The sequence below is a fragment of the Pseudopodoces humilis genome, chromosome 6, assembly GCF_049639895.1.
Source record: "Pseudopodoces humilis isolate 2021_Gansu_Grassland_sample_001 chromosome 6, ASM4963989v1, whole genome shotgun sequence".
Classification (NCBI taxonomy): Eukaryota; Metazoa; Chordata; class Aves; order Passeriformes; family Paridae; genus Pseudopodoces; species Pseudopodoces humilis.
In genome coordinates, this window is record NC_142205.1 from 70,328,488 (window position 1) to 70,347,181 (window position 18,694).

General features: G+C 45.7%; 1 protein-coding gene across 8 annotated transcripts in view; it reads left to right on the forward strand.

The window, feature by feature from the left end:
• The window catches only part of ANK2 (ankyrin 2), a 274,114-nt gene that overhangs the window by 109,915 nt on the left and 145,505 nt on the right, over positions 1-18,694 (forward strand). For 2 of the 8 annotated variants that reach the window (XM_088055989.1, XM_088055996.1), the window contains exon 1: positions 17,088-17,850. The exons of the other annotated variants lie outside the window; for them this stretch is intronic. In XM_088055989.1, coding sequence (XP_087912115.1) covers positions 17,728-17,850 — 123 coding nt within the window. In that variant the 5' untranslated portion in view covers positions 17,088-17,727. Of the gene's footprint in view, positions 1-17,087; positions 17,851-18,694 lie in introns of those variants that run through there. 8 annotated transcript variants of the gene reach the window in all.

An 18,694-nucleotide genomic window follows, 5' to 3' on the forward strand; every position in this document is an offset into this window, starting at 1 on the left:
CTAGGTAGGGACATGCATTTTGAGCATCACATGGCCTCTTCTCCACCTCCATGGCATTGATAGCTCAGTATGTTGATGCTGGAATATTACAAAGTATTCCTGTAAATTAGAGGGTTTTATTAGTTAACCAGATAAATTAACCAAAGTGATACCACACCTGTTGCTGGAGATAGAATACAAAATCAGTGTGGAACACTATTATTTAAAGAGAGTAAAAGAGATGTCTATGTTTTGAAAGTAGCTCTGGGTGGTTCCTTCAAAAAGCATTAGAGGAGCCAGAAGATGCATGCATTTAGTTTTAATTATACTTTTCAATATCATATGATTCTGAGAATTTAAAAAAAAATATTATTGGCTTAAAAACAAAACTGACTTGTGTCCAGTCACAATACAGAAATATACAGAAATCCTGCAGAGACTGAGCGTTGACTCTGTTGGTAGAACCTGGTCCCACTGCTGAGCCATGCAGCCTGTCACAGGTAGAAAAAATTGTTATCATGGTAAAAACAATTAATTTAATTTCATTTGCCAAATGTAAACCTTGCTCTTTCTGTTCTGAAGAACTAAGCCATGACACACCAACGCTGAGGTCACTGGAGTGTGTGTAGGTGTCCTGCCATTAATGGTTAAGGTAAATAGGCTTAGGTCATGTGTGTGTTAGGAAACATTTCCCATAAGCCGACTATTCTGGGCAGATTGTTTATTCCAGGTGAGTGAGCCAGCTGTGCACAGCCAGTGCTTGACCTGGCTGCTTTGGGATTGGCTTTAACTGAGATCTCTGAGCTCCCATGTCACTAATTGCTATGAAGTAGATTTCGCTGTCTTTCTTCCACATGCTCTCCTGGTTTATAAAATGATGCTCACCAAGTATTCCCCACACTTTGTGGTTTTCACTTGGCAAAATATTAGCTTCTTATTTTCCCTTTGCAAACACAGCTCCTGCTACCATCACTGAAAATTACAGGGAGATTCTCCAAAGCCTTCTAGGTCAATGGAAGCCTTTCTTTGAGTTAGTTGGATTTTAATTTGTAAGCATGTAAAAGAGATAAGAAATCCCTAATTATAATTTACTAATGCGTTTTAAGACTCTTGTTACCGGGGGCTTCTGTAGAAATAGAGTTTAATAAAGCTGGTAAGGCTGCAAGAACTCATTTTCTTCTGCATTGAGCCCTGGGTCAATTAGAAATAAGCCTACTTATCTATTGTACTTTACAACAGCCCTGTACCCCAACTGTTCTTTAGAGTCTTTCAAGATGTCACTCTTTGATGGATCTTCATCCAGCCCAGCATTTGCAGAGTAGGATATTTCACTCTTGGCATGGATCAGTGATAGCACATGCAAGTTCCCTGTTAAGAACAGGGGAGGCAACATCCTTCAGAAATTTCTGCATCTCTCCACTGCTTTTTTAACTCTGGTCAGTGATTAATTTAGCAGAGGCTTTAAGTCAATATGAATACAGATGTCTGTGTGTGTATAGACTGACAGAAAGTGGCTTCTGTGAGTAAAGAAACAAAACAATTTAACTAATATTTAGGACAAGAGGAAACCAAACCACAACAAGAGTCTAAATCAGTATATATTATCTAGGAGAGTTTCCAGAAATTGCAGGCTTTTTGGTTGGTGGGGAGGGAAGTTGTGTTGTTACTCAGTATCGATGTAGGAATTTGTTTTATGGCGTTTCAATAGTGCAGCTGCCTGGTAGCTCAGGCTACTGGTGAGAAAATGGGCAAAGCAAGGGGAGAGAAGAAATGTAGCCAGTTTATTGTACTGTGTAGGTGTTACAGTAGGTACCATAATGCCTAGGAATGTGTGGATAGAGGGGAAACCCACTTTCTTCCCCCACTTTGGAGAGTAGGGGGAAAAAAGGGTGGTGGGAAGTGAAGGTTTCTGCTAAAAAAATAATTTGCATGATGATAGGTGTGTGGAACTTGGTTTTCTATTTTTATCTGTGCGCCTTAATACGGTAACACATCTGCTGTCAGAGGTTTCTTTACTTTTGTCTGCATATTTATCCGCTAAAGTTATCAGAGTGCTTGGCAAAACCACAGAGAATGTAGCACTCTACACATTTTTTTACACGATTTCAATATGTTTTGCCTGGAGAAAAATAGAAAATCAGCAGATGAGCCAGAAATATCCTGCAAGTGTCTGCTCCCTCTCCAGCTTCTGGACCACAGTCCCTCCCTGCTGCGTTTGTTCCTTATACTACACCAGTGTTTGCTGGAGAGGCAGGTTTGCCAAATCTGCAGGAGGGTGGCACACCCATGTGAGAATGTTTCTTGTGCAGATCCTTGGAGTTTGGGAATGCTGCGATTCTCATGGGCTCATCCCGCGTCGGTGCCGCTTTGTGCCCGGCTCCTGCAGGATCTCATCCAGGCTCTGTTGCTATGGGGACCGGGGCTCTCCGCAGTAGCGATCCGCCCTAAGGATGCTGTGTGTGATCGGGGCAGGGAACGAGCTCGGAATGAGCCTCAGCACTGATCCCTGCTGGCCTGGCCTGGCCTGCCCTCGGCTCACCGGCTCCTGCCTTTTGTTGGGGCCTTTGTTGTGCTGCTGCCGGGAAGAGGGTTGGTGACAGAGTTCAGCAAAGATGAGCTTAAGGAGGCTTTGGAGCCGAGCTTTCTGATCGTCTGCAAAACACCTAGTGGTGCCTGGAGACATCCGTCAAAAACTCAGGGGAGGATGAACAGGGCCACCCTGGGTGGAATAGGGCTGGCAGAGAAGGGCTGTGGGGAAATACTGCTGTGTAGGAGAGGTAAAGCATTGAGGAAGAGGGATGATGAGATTGCTGCCAAAAGCATAAAGGTGTCATTAGGTGACCTTTGAGTGCAGGAGCTGATTTGGAAGGCAGGTGCCAAGATGGCATTACATAGAGTTCTTGCTGATGGGAGGTTATTCCCTTTCTGTTTGTTTTTTTTTAACTGTCTGATCTGAGGCACGTTCTGTATTTCACCAGTTCCTGGGTGCAGACTGGTGCTGGTACAAACGGTGACATGGTAGCCTGACACTTGGTGTGTCAGTACAACAGCATTTCTGAGCATCCAGACATTCCCAGGAGTAAGTCTGAGGACACTTCTGCATAAAGATGAAAAGGTGTCAGAAATAAGGGGTGTGTCCTCCAACTCAGACCTCCGTGGTGACGCTGTGCTCTATTTTTCCGTGATTAATATGACTTTTACAGGGCACAGCTAGACCTGAGTTACACGTGAGTTTAATAATCAGGGAAGGGCAGAGTTCTTGTTGGGCTGCTTTGGAAAGTCTCAGATGAGGGATCATAAGGAACAGAGCAGAACTGGACAGTAAGACAACTGAGCACTGCCCTGAGGTTGTGGATTCTCACTTGGTTCTCCTCAGAGGATGTGTGATGCAGCTCACATGGGAAAATTCAGCTTTTCAAGGACAGCCAGCAGTTGTGTTCGTGCTAATCACAGCTTGGCTTGTGATTTATGGTCTACCTGTACAAATTCTGAGCATCCATTGTGGCAAATGAAGCCCACAGTAATGTCACTTTGGCATTACAGCTGCTACATGTAACGGATATATCCTGAAAAATAAGGTTCAAAGTGTTTCTGGTTGGTGCAGACAAAATTAGAGGGTATATTTGGCCTTGTAAATTGAAGATTAAGTGCCTTTCATGTCCCAAAGCTGTTCTTGAAAATCAATGCATTAGTACTTATTACAGATATATATATATATATATGACAGTGAGAACTACAGAGAGACCTATAAGGGAATTAATAATTTAATCTTCAGAAATCAGGTTTATTGTGCAGAAGGAAAGCCATTCTGCCACCCGTTGAGCATCAAGGAGAAAATAAGTGCTCAAAGCGGTTTTTCAAGTGTGTGCTGCCTGGACCTGCTCACTGAAGGGGGCAGAGGTCTCACAAATATATAGTGAGTGATCCTTAAGCACAGACTGTCTCACAGGACATGTGTGTAATGGGACTGAATAAAGGTTATGGTCTTGAATTAGGAATTTTTTAGGTTTTAAGTGCTTGTCCTTGCAACCTAAATGTTCTTACACTGTGCACTGTTTCCTGCACCGTTGCATGATGCCATGCCAAAAGTGTGAGTTTTCTCTTAGTGCCTGTATTAGTCCATAAGAAATCTGTATTAATAACAAGCTGTTCTAGCAATGCCCTTCACAGTAAAGAGCTGCACGAGGACTTTGGATCTGATATTCACCAAGATTTTTGTGTGGTGCAGTTAACTCCCTGCACTTGCTGAAAGGCTCCCAAGAAAGAACAGTGAAGAGCAGCTTGAGGGGTCTTGGCAAGGAGCCTCGTGGCTCCTCACGGCATCATTTTGCACAGTGAGCATTCAGTGTTCAGCTCCCAGAGCACAGGGGTTAATTTCCTATTTGAGCCTGTACTGATGAGGAGATCAGAGAGGAGAAATGGCTGTGGGCGTGCCTCTTTGTGCTCCTCGAAAGGACAAGGCTTTCATGTTGTTTCCCATCTGATAGCATTTTCTTGCTCAGCCCCCTCACTCTTCTCCTAGGCTACCAGCTGCATCTTCCCCCACACGTCTCACCTTGAGTGCATTTCTATGTGGTGCAAGGTTAAGTACGTATCTCACAGTTTGAGATGTTGGAGGAGGTGAGACCACACTTAGAACCCTGCCAACCATATTTTTGTTGCAGAAATTCCTTTTCCCAGCATAGGAACAGGATAAAACAGCAACAGTAAATGAATCTGGGAGAAGAAATGAAAGGACAAAATAGCAAGAATCAGGTTTCTTGTATCCTCCTGAAGTGATTATTCCTGCACACACATGCAGTTTGATAGGTGATTAATTCAGAAATAGTCTCCTTACACATGACTGCACAGCAGCAGCTAATCTGAGAGCATACAGAGCAAAAGCCAGCAGGAGACTTTGCAAAGGTTACTTCTCGGTCCTCGCTGGGTACAGTTTTCTCTCTGCCTCTGGGGGATGATGAGGTTGTGGAAAACACTGTTTTCCAAGGCACCTGTGTTAATGGCAAAAAATAAGTTCTTTGCATTTGAAAGTGAAAGATTTGTCCTTCCTGTGCGTTGAAAGGATCACTAAATCCCAAAGGCGTTTCTGCTGATGGTCGGTGAGAAATCCGGTGTCGTTCTCTCCCATGGGGGAACACTCTGGACACTGTGTGCAGTTACATCACAGGTTGTATGATGTGACCTCCTCGATGTGTTAAACCACGACAGAGCAGCAGATTTGGAGAAATGAGAAAGGTATCATGGTGCAAAAAGCAGGAGGCACTGTGCTCTGTCCTGGGTAGTCCAGCGAGCGGTGGAAGCAGAGTGGTTGATCTTAAATGCAATATAAAATCACAGATGTCAGGGTCATATGGTCTGTTCTTTTCTGTGAACACCTGTTACCCTGCAATTAACACTTAGGGGTCAATGTAAGGGGTGGCTGTGCCCGGCAGCGCTGCTGAGTTGTGCCCCTGTTTCTGGTTATTGCAGTGTGAAGTGTTTAGAAAGGAAAAGCCCCTGGGGAGGCAGAGAGAGCTCCAGGCAGTAGGTGGGAAGAACAGAATTACCCCACTGCCAGGGGGTCAGGGCGTTGCCTGCAGATTTCCCTTACAATTAGTGTGTTAAAATACCCCGGGTGTCATCCTAGAATCATGGAATAGTTTGGGTTTGGAAGGGGCTTTTAAAGGCCTTGTAATTCCAACCCCCTGACACGAGTAGGGACATTGTCAACTACATCAGGCTCATCATCAAGTCTTCTCCTTTGTCTTAAAGGCAGGCTTCTGTAAGGAGAAACTCAGGATGGTTTGCTGTTTTGTTTTCCTCTCCCTGCTTGCTCCACAGCGGGAGAACACAAATTGACAGCACCTGTCTGCCAGGGTTACCGTGAGAGGTGAATGGAATCAGTGCTCGTAGCAGTGTTTCAGGACAGCAGAATTGCCATTTCACTGCTATGGGACAGACAACGTTGAGGGGACCTTGAAAATTAGTGGGAGCGTAGTTTATTTTTTATTTCAGGCAGTAAAAACCTGTTGCCCAGCAGAGAGCTTCTTATTCCTCTCAACTGCATGAAAATGTTAAACAGTATTAACTGTGTCAAAGCCAGAGAACACAGCTCAGGGCAGAGTGAAGTGCTGGCACCCGGCGATCAAGTGCCTGCTTTTCCTTAGGCCGGGCAGAGCCGAGGCAGCTGGGGACAGACAGGGCTGGAGTGCCACCGTGTGGTGCTCAGCATCAGCATCACCTATGCGAATTTAAACATTATTTATTAGCGGGGAAAAAAACCCCATGTATTAAGCAAGCATTTAATTCCTGTCCCCAGGCTCAGCTTTTCTCCTTCATTCCTGGTTCCTCTGCACTCCTGCAGCAGTGCAGGGAATGCTGTACAGCATGTAGTGGTTCCTCTTTGCCACGCCTTCCCTCTCTTCAGGTGTTGAATTAAGACTGATTCTTATTAAGGAAGCCCTCTGCTGTGTATCCTTGTGTCCTCAAGGAAGAGAGAGGATGCCTAAAGGAAGTAAATCCTGTCTGCTGGCTGGCTGCAGTTACAGAGAGGTGAATCTTTGGGATTGTGTTGCTATATTTAGGATCTTGAAAAGTTTGCAAACGTTTCCCTTTGGTATGGAAAAGATGATGTCTCAGGATATCTCTGCATTGTGGAATAGTGGACAATGCAGTGACCTTCAAGCACCAAAGAAGAGCAGATATGCATGAGAACAGTAGGCTACAAATTAACCCAGCTGAAAGATGGGGCACAAAGTGCTGAGGTGCCTTTCCTGCTGTGACACCTGACCAGAGTGCTCTGCCATGGGGATGTGTTGGCTGGCTCAGTACTCTGACAGCCTGCTCCATTGCACAGTGTTAAAAGTCTGGTGCTTCTGGCTTTACTTGGAGATTTTGGATTAAGAGAGGTTTCTGAAGTCCCATATGAATATATTAGTGCCTGACTAGTCTGTTCCTTCTTTTTTGGGAGCTGTTCTACTTTACATAAATAAGAGTTTTAATTGGGCCATTAATTCATCGAGGTGATATGACACCTGAGATTTTAAATCTAGGTTTCTCACATCCCTGGTGATGTGTTAAATGTTAGCTAGTGTTTGTCTTCATTATCTCTCACTGCAAAGTCCAGCTCCTGCCTTTTCCATACAGGCCAGTTAACTCCTACGGTGAAAGCCATGGTGTGTAATTGTGCCATCAGCTTGTCTTGAAAGGAATTCTCACTCTGGCAGCTCTGTGAGCCAGGAGGAAGGATTACCTCTGTTACACACTCTGCTCACAGGTGCTCCAGGAGCATGAGGAGGGCAGAGTGGAATTAAAATGCTGCCGTAATCCAGTGCTGCCTGTTGTGGGGATAGAAGCTGGTTTTGCTCTTTGCAAGAGCTCGAGGGTGATAAATTGAGGGAAAGCCTGGGATGAAGCGTGGCTTTGGTCTAGACCGAGACATTTTCAGTTCTTTTTGTCCATCTCTATAACATTAAGTCTCTACTTGCTGCCTTTATCCCTTTCCACTGCAGAGCTCAGCCTTAACCCATGTGAATGAATCACCTGCCCTTTTGCCACATATGTGCAAACGATATGTGACTTGAACCTCTGGCCCTCTGGCAGCTGAGGGCCAGCTTTGTTTAGATTTGTGCAGAAATATTTCCAGTCCATGCCCACCTCAGTTCACAATTAATTTAATCCTGGTCAGCCAGATGTCTGATTTCCAAGCGAGAGCATCCCTTTTCTTTCAGAGTAAGGACAAGGAAATGGGTAAATTGCTGTAGTCTTTATTCATCATTTTTAATGCTGTTGTCTCTGTGAAATGTTAAATCACTAAGTGCTGGAGGGATAGTGAAGCAATGAGCACAACTGAGTTCCAGCAAGACTCCCAGTTACATCAGGCCTGTCAGATTACAGCGTGCTTTTACAAGGAGGTGTTTTTGGTAATGTTCTCTGCAGTGCATTTTCACGTCTCCATAATAGTAGGAGGTTGTTTGGGAAAGTGGTTCAGACAGCTCCCTTTTTGTAAGGTCTTTATTCCCAAGGCTCCTACGAAGTAACAAAGTGTTTTTCAGAAATTATTCTTGTTAGAAAGATAGTACTTTTCAAAGTGAAGGTGATTAATCTTGACAGAATGCTGCCTCTGTTCTGTGAATTTGGAGCCATTCCTGTTGTTTGAAAAGTTATATACTTCATCCTCATCTTCCACAGGAATTAATGGAAATTGAAGGCACCTCAGGAACAGCTCCATGATAATAGGTACTTAGTGTCAGATGTATCTCCTGATTCTGGGGAATGCTTTGTTTCACATAACTGAAGGTGTATTGGAGTGGACAAGCTCTTTTTACCCGATGAGTTCACAATGAAAGAAAATGCTGCGCATCTAATATATTTTGTGTGTGTGTGTGTCTTTGAGGAGTTTTTCAGTATATGGTCCCATAAACACAGGCCTGAAAGCCAAAACATAAACATTACTCTACAGTATTACTTTTAGGAAGGACAAGGAAAAAACTAATATTTGGAAGTGAGATTTGCATTATGTTTTTAAGTCATAGAAGGACAAAGAGCTACATCCGCCGTGATTTCTGAGGAATGTGTATTTAGCTGACTCAAAAATGACTTTTAAAACTGATACTACTTAGAAAAGTTATTTGTAATAGGTCATGAAATGCTTTTAAAATGTCACCTGGCAGGTGCTTACTGAAGAGTGTGAATGATTGATCCAAGAACAACAGAAGCTCAGGAGGGACATAGGGCCCTTCAGCAGTGTCCTGGACCCTGGTCAGAGGCCCATGACCTCTTGCTGGGTTTGGTGTTGAGATCTGGCTTTTATCTGTCATGTAGGGAAAAATATGTCTTCATTTTGGCTGCCATGGGTGTTTAGATCTTCTCAGGTGCTTCCTCTAGAAATTCCCCTGTAGTCTGTGTCTTTGGACTTCAGAAAGATACCAAGAATTTCACAGGATTTGTCCTGCAGGGAGCGTCTTGCTCTGTTTTACCCTAAACCAGGCCTGTATTTCAGCCATCCCAAAACTTGGTGCTTGGGCTGCTTTGATAATGAAATAGCTGTCACAGAAGTGGGGCCAACAGGTCGAGGCAGGTGGTTTTTCCCCTCTGCACCCCTCTTGTGAGATCCCAGCTGGAGCCTCCAGCCCTGTGGGGTCCGGCACAGGAGAGACCTGGTGGACCTGGTGGAGCAGGCACAGAGGAGGCCATGAAGATGCTCAGTGATGGAGCAGCGCTGCTCTGGAGCCAGGCTGGGAGAGCTGGGGGTGTTCAGTCCAGAGGGGCTACAGGAGAGCTGGAGAGGGCATGTAGGGCTGGAATAACTGAGAAAAGGATAGTTTTGGACTAGATATCCTTCCCTGTGATGCTGGTGAGGCCTTGGCACAGGGTGCCCAGAGCAGCTGTGGCTGCCCTATCCTTGGAAGTGTCCAAGACCAGGTTAGACGAGGCTAGTGGAAGGGACTGGGGTAGTGGGAGGTGTCCATGCCCATGGCAATGGGTGGGGCTGGATGAGCTTTAAGGTGCCTCCAACACAAATCCTTCTGGGATTCTATGAAAAGTGAATCCAAGTCTGCTTTAGCGTTGCTTGACCAGGAGAGGGGGATCGTTTGCCACCCATTCCCGGGCACTCCTGGTGGGAAGCACAACACTGACTCTGCTTGACTCGCCTCCATGTTCCCAGCAGAAACAAGCCTGTGCCACAGGAAGCACATCTGCCTTTCTTAGATTTTCCATGTTGACTTTTCAGTGGCTGCAGATGGCGACCAGCTCGGGTCCCTAGCTGCTCCTGACCCCTCGGCTTTGCGCTCCTGGTGTTTCCCCCCTCACCTCCGTTCATCCCCGCCCGGGCGCTCTCCAGGGTGCTGGGCGCTCTCCAGGGTGCTGGGCGCTCTCCAGGGTGCTGGGCGCTCTCCAGGGTGCTGCTCCAAAGGCAGCGGGACACCTCTACCGAGGGTGCCCGAGGGCAGCGCAAAGTGCTCCGCTTTGGGATTCACTCTGTAGCAAATTCCATACCTTCTTTTGCTATCCTTTCCAAAGAAATGTCTGCTAACAGCACCGTTTGGCTGTGTATATGGAATTCGGTATTCCATAGGCAATAATGCTGTGTCTGTATTCGTTTGGCCACACGTTGGGATCACTGAAGTTATTTGGTGAGGGAAGAGACTCCAAAAGTAAAGCAATCTCACCCTCTTTCCTTGGTGAGGCAAAGGTGAAAAACATCTAGCTTAGAAAAAATGTTTCCTATGTTACTGTGTTTCCTATGGTTGTTAATTTGGGGTGTATTTTAAATAATGTCTGAGAGTTTTTGAGACTCCTTAGTGCAAAACGTTATCCTCTGGTTTTATAAACAGTAGCAGACAGGTCTTCTCTTGTTAGAAACAGTGGCAAAATCCCTATGTGTACATATTAAACAATAATTTGTGTTAGTAACAGTCAGTCAGGCCTTTGATTTGGTCACTAGGGGCAGGCAACCTTCGAATTTGAGGTAGATAGAGCCCTTTGAACCATGAACCCGTGTCACCCGGTCCAACAATGAAGTGCAGGCACACTTGTACACATAACAGCAGGTTGCTTAAGCAGAGCTGATTATGTGCAGCAGCGAGGCTGCAACTGAAAGGATTTTAAGTGGATGAGATGTGGGTCACACTGGCTTAAGGCTTCCAGTGGCAAACAAGTCAGTTTTCCTGTTATAAGCTCTTGCTGCCCTGGCATAATTATTTTTCATATCATTGTAGTTGGTGAAATTATTTTTATTTACATCACCCTTTTGGCTTAGGGAGAAGAGAATTCTGTTTCCAGATGAGCAGATGTTTCTGCAGCACTGTAGTTCAGACATATTATTGTAACAGGATAATTTCTGAATGGACTAAGCTAGCACATCAGGTAGGTCAGTGGGTTTAGAATGGAGAGCCCTCCTTTTCACTTCTCAGGCTGGTCATTGGCAATATTCCCCTTGTCTCTGGGAAAAGAAGTAATAGAACTTTTAAATTACAAGTGCTAGGATTGATCAGGAACACAAGTGAAATATATGCAGCTATGTTTCAGCATATAACTTGCTTTTTGTGACTTTTTCCCAGGTAATTGCTCTTAAGATGGAAATATGTCCTGTACTGGGTGTGCAGGATTAGAGAAGGAGCATTTCCTCAGGCTCTTGGAGCACTAGGCTGTGGCACCAGGTGGTACTGGGGGAGCAGCAGGACAGAAGCGGACCCCAGCGAGCTCCCCTGCCCTTGGCCGTGGGTGACCTTCCTGGTGTTCTGAGGGCAGCAGGCACCAGGCTGGGAAGCTGCACCTGCAGAGAGTGGGGCCCTGTCCCCTTGCAGCAGATCCAGCAATGGAACTGCAGGGATGAGGGAATGCGAGGAGTGAGCCTGGGGAACGCAGTGTGCGCTTGGGGAATCAGACCTGGCAGGTCTGGAGCACCTTGATGATGGTCCCTTGGGTCCTGCTTTGCGTTAACAGCAGCTTCTGCCCTCACAAGACCAGAGCCAAGCACATTAACCAAAGGTGAAAGCAGGTAGGACAGGAAGACAAGGCACATTGCAATGTTGAATTGAATGAGCAAGGTCCTGTTCCCAAACCCATTGAAATCAATAAAATGCCTGCTGTTGCCCTTAGTGAGCTATTGCAAGAGGCCCTGTTTGACTTAGTTAAAATAGAATGTGACATCAATATTTTCAATCAATATGAAAACAAATACAAGTGGAGCAATATTTGGAGTTAATGCAACTTAGCAAGCAGTGGGAAACCACAGGATGGGTGCACTTGCTAGAAATACCTATCTGCAGTTTATTTAGGATGTTGCTGAAACAAATATGCTGCTTGAATTACCAGCTCAGATGCAGCTGGGATACCTCTCCCTCATAATTGGGGTATTTCTTTAAACCAGAGGCATCAGTCCCTGAAGGGCATTTCTACATCCTTTTCTTGGTGTTCATAAGTTGTTGGTGTGTGCAAAGCTTTTCTTTGCCATGGCACAGCTTGGGCAGCAACAAAGGCTGACTGGAAGGATTTTCATGATTCTCTAATGGCAATTACCTTATCTTGGCTCCTTGCTGGTCTGTAAGCGCTCACCTGTGACAGTGGTACTTTGGATACGTAGCTGAGCTGCAGAATTTGGCCTCCTTCCTATGTTGTGGATGATGGAAATTGAGAATGGTTCAGAGGGAGGCTGCATAACTCCATGGAAAACAGCCGGGGAGGATGGCTGCGTAACTGGAAATGCCTGGCACAGGTGCCCAGCTGTCTGAAACAAGCAGAACCTGCTGGAGTACTTGAAATTATCATCCATGTTTGCCCTTTTCTACCCTTTGTTAGGTACCCGATTTTTGATCACTGTTGGAGCCAGAAGACATTGATCTCGTCCATAGCGACTGCTCGTACTTTACTAGGAACATATTATCTCATTTTCAATGTCCATAACGTATGAAAAATAATTTTATAAGAGCAGATTATTATTTTCAGTAACTCTCCCAAGATGAAGGTAGCTAAGCAGTATCTCTTTGCCCTCCCTCGATTAATAATTAATTGCATTTAATGTTTGTCAGTGTTGAGCTGAACACCTTCAAGATAAAAACCTGCTGCTGTGAGTGTGGGGGTGGTATTTGAGATATTACTGTATCATCTGTGATATGTTATTGGTGATGACCACTAGAGGTGGCAGTGCTGTGATTTATACTCTGGTGGTCTAACAGAAAAGAAGGAAAAGTTGTTAAAACTGCTCTGATTTAGGTCCATTCCTACCTCAGCTTGCCTCTTTTCATTTCTTTGGTATTGCTTGTTTTTCAATTAATAAAATAGATATACTCAAGGTACAGAAAAAGGCAGGACATAGTTTTATATATCATCTTCTCATTTCCAGCTCAGTGACACTAATTTCCATCACAGAACTTTGAGGAACACGCTGTCTTTGTATATTCAGTAAAATAAGACTGAAAGAATGTAGAGCTTTTTCCTAATTTTTTTTTTTTAACCTTAATGTATTTTCTCTCAGGAGATATAAAATGAAACCTATACAGCATGGATATGAGATTGTTAACTTACTTCCAGAGTTATTGTACCTGTAGAATGACATACCTATAGAATAACTAATTTGTGATTAATAATTAAGGGTGTGGGTTAAACAATGAGTGGTACAGGAGGTAATTTATAACTGCAGCCTGTGCTTCCATAGTTATCCTTGTACTTTTATTTTCTGCAAGGATTACTTTGGTGCTTTTTTAGGAATACCCAGGCCTGTGGGCACTGAAATGGCAGGATATGCTAATACACACAATCCCTCTGAATTCATTTAAACAGTTGAATTAAGTACTTTGTTACTCTGCTCTGGCATTTCCAACTATTTTTGAGCCTATTAAAACAATTCCATCATCTCCATCCACATCCCTCAAGAGGAGGTGTTGAGAGATTTTCTGAGCAGAGGGAGAAGACTCCTCCATTTAGCCTGGCTGGAAGAGCAGCAGAGGGAAGGTTTTCATCTGTGCTTGTGGGTGGAGGCGAGCTAATTCAGGCTCTCTGGTTTCCAGGCCGCTCGTGGCTGTGTGCACATTTCCAAGCCTGGCATAATCTGTCCTGCCTCTCAGAAATTTAAATCAATGCACAGTTCCTAGGGACAGGGATGATGGTTGTTGCAGATTTCCCAAAATACCTTGTGGATGCACTTGTGCATTATCCTGTACAAGTTAGGCAGGGCATCGCTTTGGAGGGAGACTAATTCCCCTACTGAATGGTAATCTGTCTTGTCCAGACAGGCTTTTCATGTCCTTAGACAAAATATTGAGCTGTCCAATTTTCATCCTGGCCAGCTATTGCCCAGGACAGCCCTTTCCCATTTTAGCTCTTTGAAACCAGTTTTGATTTCCAGGCAGTTTCCTGAATGTACCCGAGATTAGAACTGGAAACAAGTCTCCATGCTGGCTATGAAGCATGAAAGGCTTTTCCCATTCCATCAATGCCTCCCTTTTTTTTTTCTTTTTGTACCTTTGGGAACAAATTTGAGTCACATTTCCTCGGCGTGGTTTCTAAACTTGGTCTTAACTTGATTTTTGCACTGCCCACGTGATTTATATGGAGAGCAGCTCATTTTTGTGAGCTGGGCCCTGATACTGGATATGCTTCAGGGAAGATAATCACTTGTTTACATCCTCTCTTTTTGTACTCAATTACTGTTGGGTTTCACCCACTAGGTTTTTATGGACTGCAAATGCTGATTTGCTCAGCAAATCAAGCCTGCCTGAAAGCTGGCAGGTAAAGCCTGGTGCTGGTCCTAGCTGTGGCCACTGCAGTGCTGGTGCTGAGTGTCTCAGCTGGTGGGCCAGGTCAGGGAAAATAACCTGGAGACTGTGAAATCAGCAGGTCAGGTCAGGAAGCTGATGCTTTATGCCCAGTTTGTGAGCAGGCAACAGCTGGAGCCCCAGTTAAGCATCCCCATCTTGGGTGAGGTTCATCACTTGGAGTCTGTTCACAGATCACACAGGGCTCTGTGCAGGTTGAAGCCTTGGAAGCTTTGTAAGCTTTATTATCCCAAATGGGAATTTGTTGAATCTCACAAGTTCTGTATTTCTACATTCTAAGCTGAGGATGACACATGCATTTCAGAGAAAACTCACCCTTTCTCTGGAACTGTGTTCTTCTGTTATTGTGCATCTGCCCACTCTCCCACTCCCCTCCCACACACTGTTTGTGACAGCATCTCTGTGTATTCTGCTTTTCTGATGTAGCACCTCCATAATACATTTCTATGTTTAGGGGGAAATCGCTCAGTCTCCATTTTTACTTGAAAATGTAATCTTCAGACTGATGTCTGCAGAAGGATTTGTTTTTGTTAGGATCTGTATAGGCAATGCGATGACAAGACTGTTTCTACTTCTTTTTAGGAAAATCTGTCTTGGAACACTTCTTTCCTGCAGGGACATAAGCTGTGTCAAATATTGATACATACTTTATGTCCTTCTCCCCAGACAAGTTATGTTCTTTCCAAAGTAATCTATCAGAAGTAACTTTTATTCCTTCTTTTTTATTTTTTTGGCCACAAAATTATGAATTACTTTTATATCTCTTTAAGGTTAGGGAGAAAATATTTGTGGAACATAGTAGTGAACTCACAGAGCTGACCTGAAGTTCTTCTTTACCAGTAATCCTGTAAAGAATATTTTCTATTTAGTTTGATTTTGCTGGGCACCAGTTGTTTGGTTCCAGTGTCTGATATTTTACTCGTATACCATGGGTGAGAAAGTACATCAAGATCTTGGTTAACTTCTAAGCAAGTTTTCTGAAAGAAAAATTATTTGTTACTGAGGTGATGTATCTGCATGTATCAATCATCAAAAGATGATTGTTTAATAATATTAAATTGTTTAGTAATAATGACTGCCATAATCCCTCCTGTGTCTCAAACCCTACTGTGTGCACCATGCCTCAGGATTTAAGCATTTAGTGGCTTAGACACCTTGAACCATGATCCTGGGAAATCCTAAGACTGGGATTTTTAAGTGGGGTGGCTTGTGACTTGGTCTTACCTTCAAACTTCTTAAGATGCCATGAAAAGATTGGAAAGCTATCAAGAAAGTTCAGTTCTAGACTACCAGCTGTTATTTTCTGGTTTACAAGTGATGGCACCTGTGGCGTTCATGCAATGTGAAGAAGACAAGGCATGGCAGTCCTATCAGGGATTCCAGTTTCCCCCTTTATTTTATTCCCCGAGTGCCTCCACCTGTCTCACTGTTCTGGTGGCTGTTGCTGCAGCCACTTGTGATTTAGCCCTTAGCTTTGTGTAGCCTAGTTTTCCACAAATGGGAACAACTGGGAGAAAGAGCCTGTAGAAAGAGAGGAGCCAGAAAAAGCTTGGCTGGCACTCCCTGCCCTGCTGCTTCCCATGCCTCCTTCCACTAGGGAAATGTGTTTTTGATTGAATGCACAGATCACTGGCTCCAATACAAAATAGATCCCTGTTTTAAAGATGCTTTTATAGTGCTTTGTAGTTTTGATATATAATCCATTGTAAAAATTTGGTCCGTGATATTCTCCAAGTGAAACCTTATAGTAACGACAGAAGTCATCAATGAGGAGCAGCTCCATGGTGACAATAAATGGTCCTGCTTTGCATGAACTGGAGGCCACTGAGATCTCTGGGTACCACGGCAGTGTGAGGGGGGAATTCAGGCTGGTCTGTGAGCTGCAGAGTGCTCAGGATGTCTGTCACTCATGTGGTGGGGCTGTTACAGGGGAATTCACGGTGCTTGGTCAGTACAATTCCCTGACACCAGGGAATGTATTGCAGGGGGAAACTTGGCTTTGGGAATTGTTTCTTGGATTTGGTGGGGTTTAGCGCTGGTGTCAGTGAGCTGCCGTGTCCCTGTGACTCTGGGGTGGTGACTAAGCCAGGGATACAGATGATTCTGCTGCACTGGGGAGTCACATCCTGCCTCTCCTCAGCACCTGCCTGAAGAGGAGCAGTGGTGTTGGAGGGAGCTGAAATGGCATCAGTTGTCTGCTAGCAACTAATGCAAAGTCTATTTTGATCTGCCTATGTCCTGTTCTGACGAATAAAATCTTGATGCTAATCATGGTAAGAGTTATCCAGAGAGGCAGGAGTAGAACTTTGATGTGCTGGTGTAGCAGGGGGATAAGCAGTGAGGAAAAGACAGACCCATCTGCCTCGGATATTAACACCAGTAATTAGTGTTCCAAACCCACACGGTATTTGGGGAGTGAGGGCTACTAAGTAACAACATATTTTTGGTCCGGAGGGAGAAGCACTGTCCATCTTCAAGGCGGGCCTTCAGAAGTTGTTTTAGGAAGCGCCTCAGAGCATCTTTTGGGGTTGAAAAAAATAACAAGCAGCACCCCTGGTGGTACGATTTTTCCTTTGGTGGGGTTGAGCCGAGCGGGGCAGGCTGAGCCCGGATTACACTGCGTGCTGTGTGCTGTCCCTCCTCGCTGCGTTCTGTTCGCTGCTGAATGCAGCTCTCCTGATGCAGCCTCACGTGGCTGCGGAGGGGCACAATGAGGACTTGAGCATTGCCAGCCCTTTCCAGGCGTCTCTCCTGCTGCCTGCAGGTGAGCAGGCTGAGCCTGGGCTCTCCCAGCCCCGCACCTTTTCCTCCCGGCTTCCTGCGGACCGCCTCGGCAGTGAGGGAGGATCGTGAGGAGGAGAGGAGCAGGAAGGCGTGTGCCGGGCTCCGGCACAGCCGGTCGCAGCAGCAAGTCACTAAGTCAGACTGCACCATTTTCTTCTCACCCTGTGTAAAGGCGATGTGAGAAGCTGACGGGAGCTGCCCCCTCCCCCTCTCGCTGGGGATGCTGAAGTGGAGCCCTCCTCCCAGCCAGAAGACGCAGCCTCTCTGGAGGGATCCCAAAAGACCTTCCCAATTTGGTGATGTGTGTTTAAAAGCCGATTTTTCTTTTCCAATTTTTTTTTTCCCTCCCTGGGTTGGTTTTTTTTTTTTTTCTCCTTCCCAGCTGAGTCTGAAGCCCGCCTTCTCTTGCAGCCAGAGCCAAGCTGAAGGGTTTCCAGCCTGCTAGGAGGTATTTTCTGCCCGCTTCTGTGTGTGGCTGCGGGCACTTTGGCACGCTGCGTGTGCGGCCGCGGCTCTCCCGAGCTATGGGTGCAGCAGCAGGGGCTGGGGCAGAGCCCTGACCTTTCCTGGGGTGCCGGAGGAAGAAGAGTGGATTACGCCGTGAACTTCTGGCTCGTAGCCAGTGCCCTTGCGGAAAAAATAAATCACCTGGATACCCGCGTGTGCTGGGAAGAGCTTCCTTGGAGCTGGTGTTTTCCTCGCCAAAATGGCTCACGCAGCCGCTTCCATTAAAAAAGTTCGGGAGTCTGAAATCGAAGAGAGGGAGAGAAACCTTGAGAAGGAAAGGAAAAGGCAGCGGAAAATCTCTAGGGCTGATCGGAAACGCAAGGTACGAGGGGGAAACCAGCCCCCTTCTCCCTTCCCCCCCACCCTTCTGGCTGTGCGGCACTTTGCAGACAGGTGTTCCCTGCCACGTGCAGTGCTGTCCCCTTCATTTCCCAAACCTTTCCCTTAATGTTTGCCTTCTGCATCCCTTCCCATTCCCTCTGAGCCCTGCTGTGGACTTAGGCCATCTGCAGTGGATTAAAGTGCTGCCAGCCATGGCAGCCCACAGCCACACAGGGGTCGTGCGTGTAAGGATGGCAAGCCGGTACGCCGCTTTCCCTTCATCCCAAAGGGCCTGGAGCTCCCTGCCGTCGTTCCCAGCCAGGTGTTCCAAGCCTCTGGCTGATCTGGAGAAGTTCAAGGGAGGGAGGTGGCTGTGCTTGTGCTTTGCAGCGTGAAGGTGCATTTCTCTGCTTCACGACAGCATTTCTCCCCCATTTCCCATTTTTAGCTCCACTTCCCACCTCCCCAGCAGTGCTCAGCGCTGTGTGTAGGACCTGCCTTGCGGTGCTGGGAGCATCAGCTGAGCTGTGTTGCAGTTTTTGGGTGTCATGAAAGGGATTCTGGGCTTGCCGCCGTGATTCAGTGTATTTACACTGCACACTGCAGGTGTATTTGTCTAGGTAGGGCCTGGCACACAAGTCTGCAATCTGTCGGGTTTGCCTCTGTTACTGATGGCAATTTCTAGTTCTCTTAAGGCATAGCTCTTTAGATAGTTGTGATTTTGGGGAGGATTCTTGTCATTTATAATTAACTGTTTTCCTTCTGTGTTAGAGGGAATGAGAACTCTCATTGTCTGGGATGAAAAAATAGAGGAGAGTAAAAAAATCAGTGGAGGTGATTGGTTT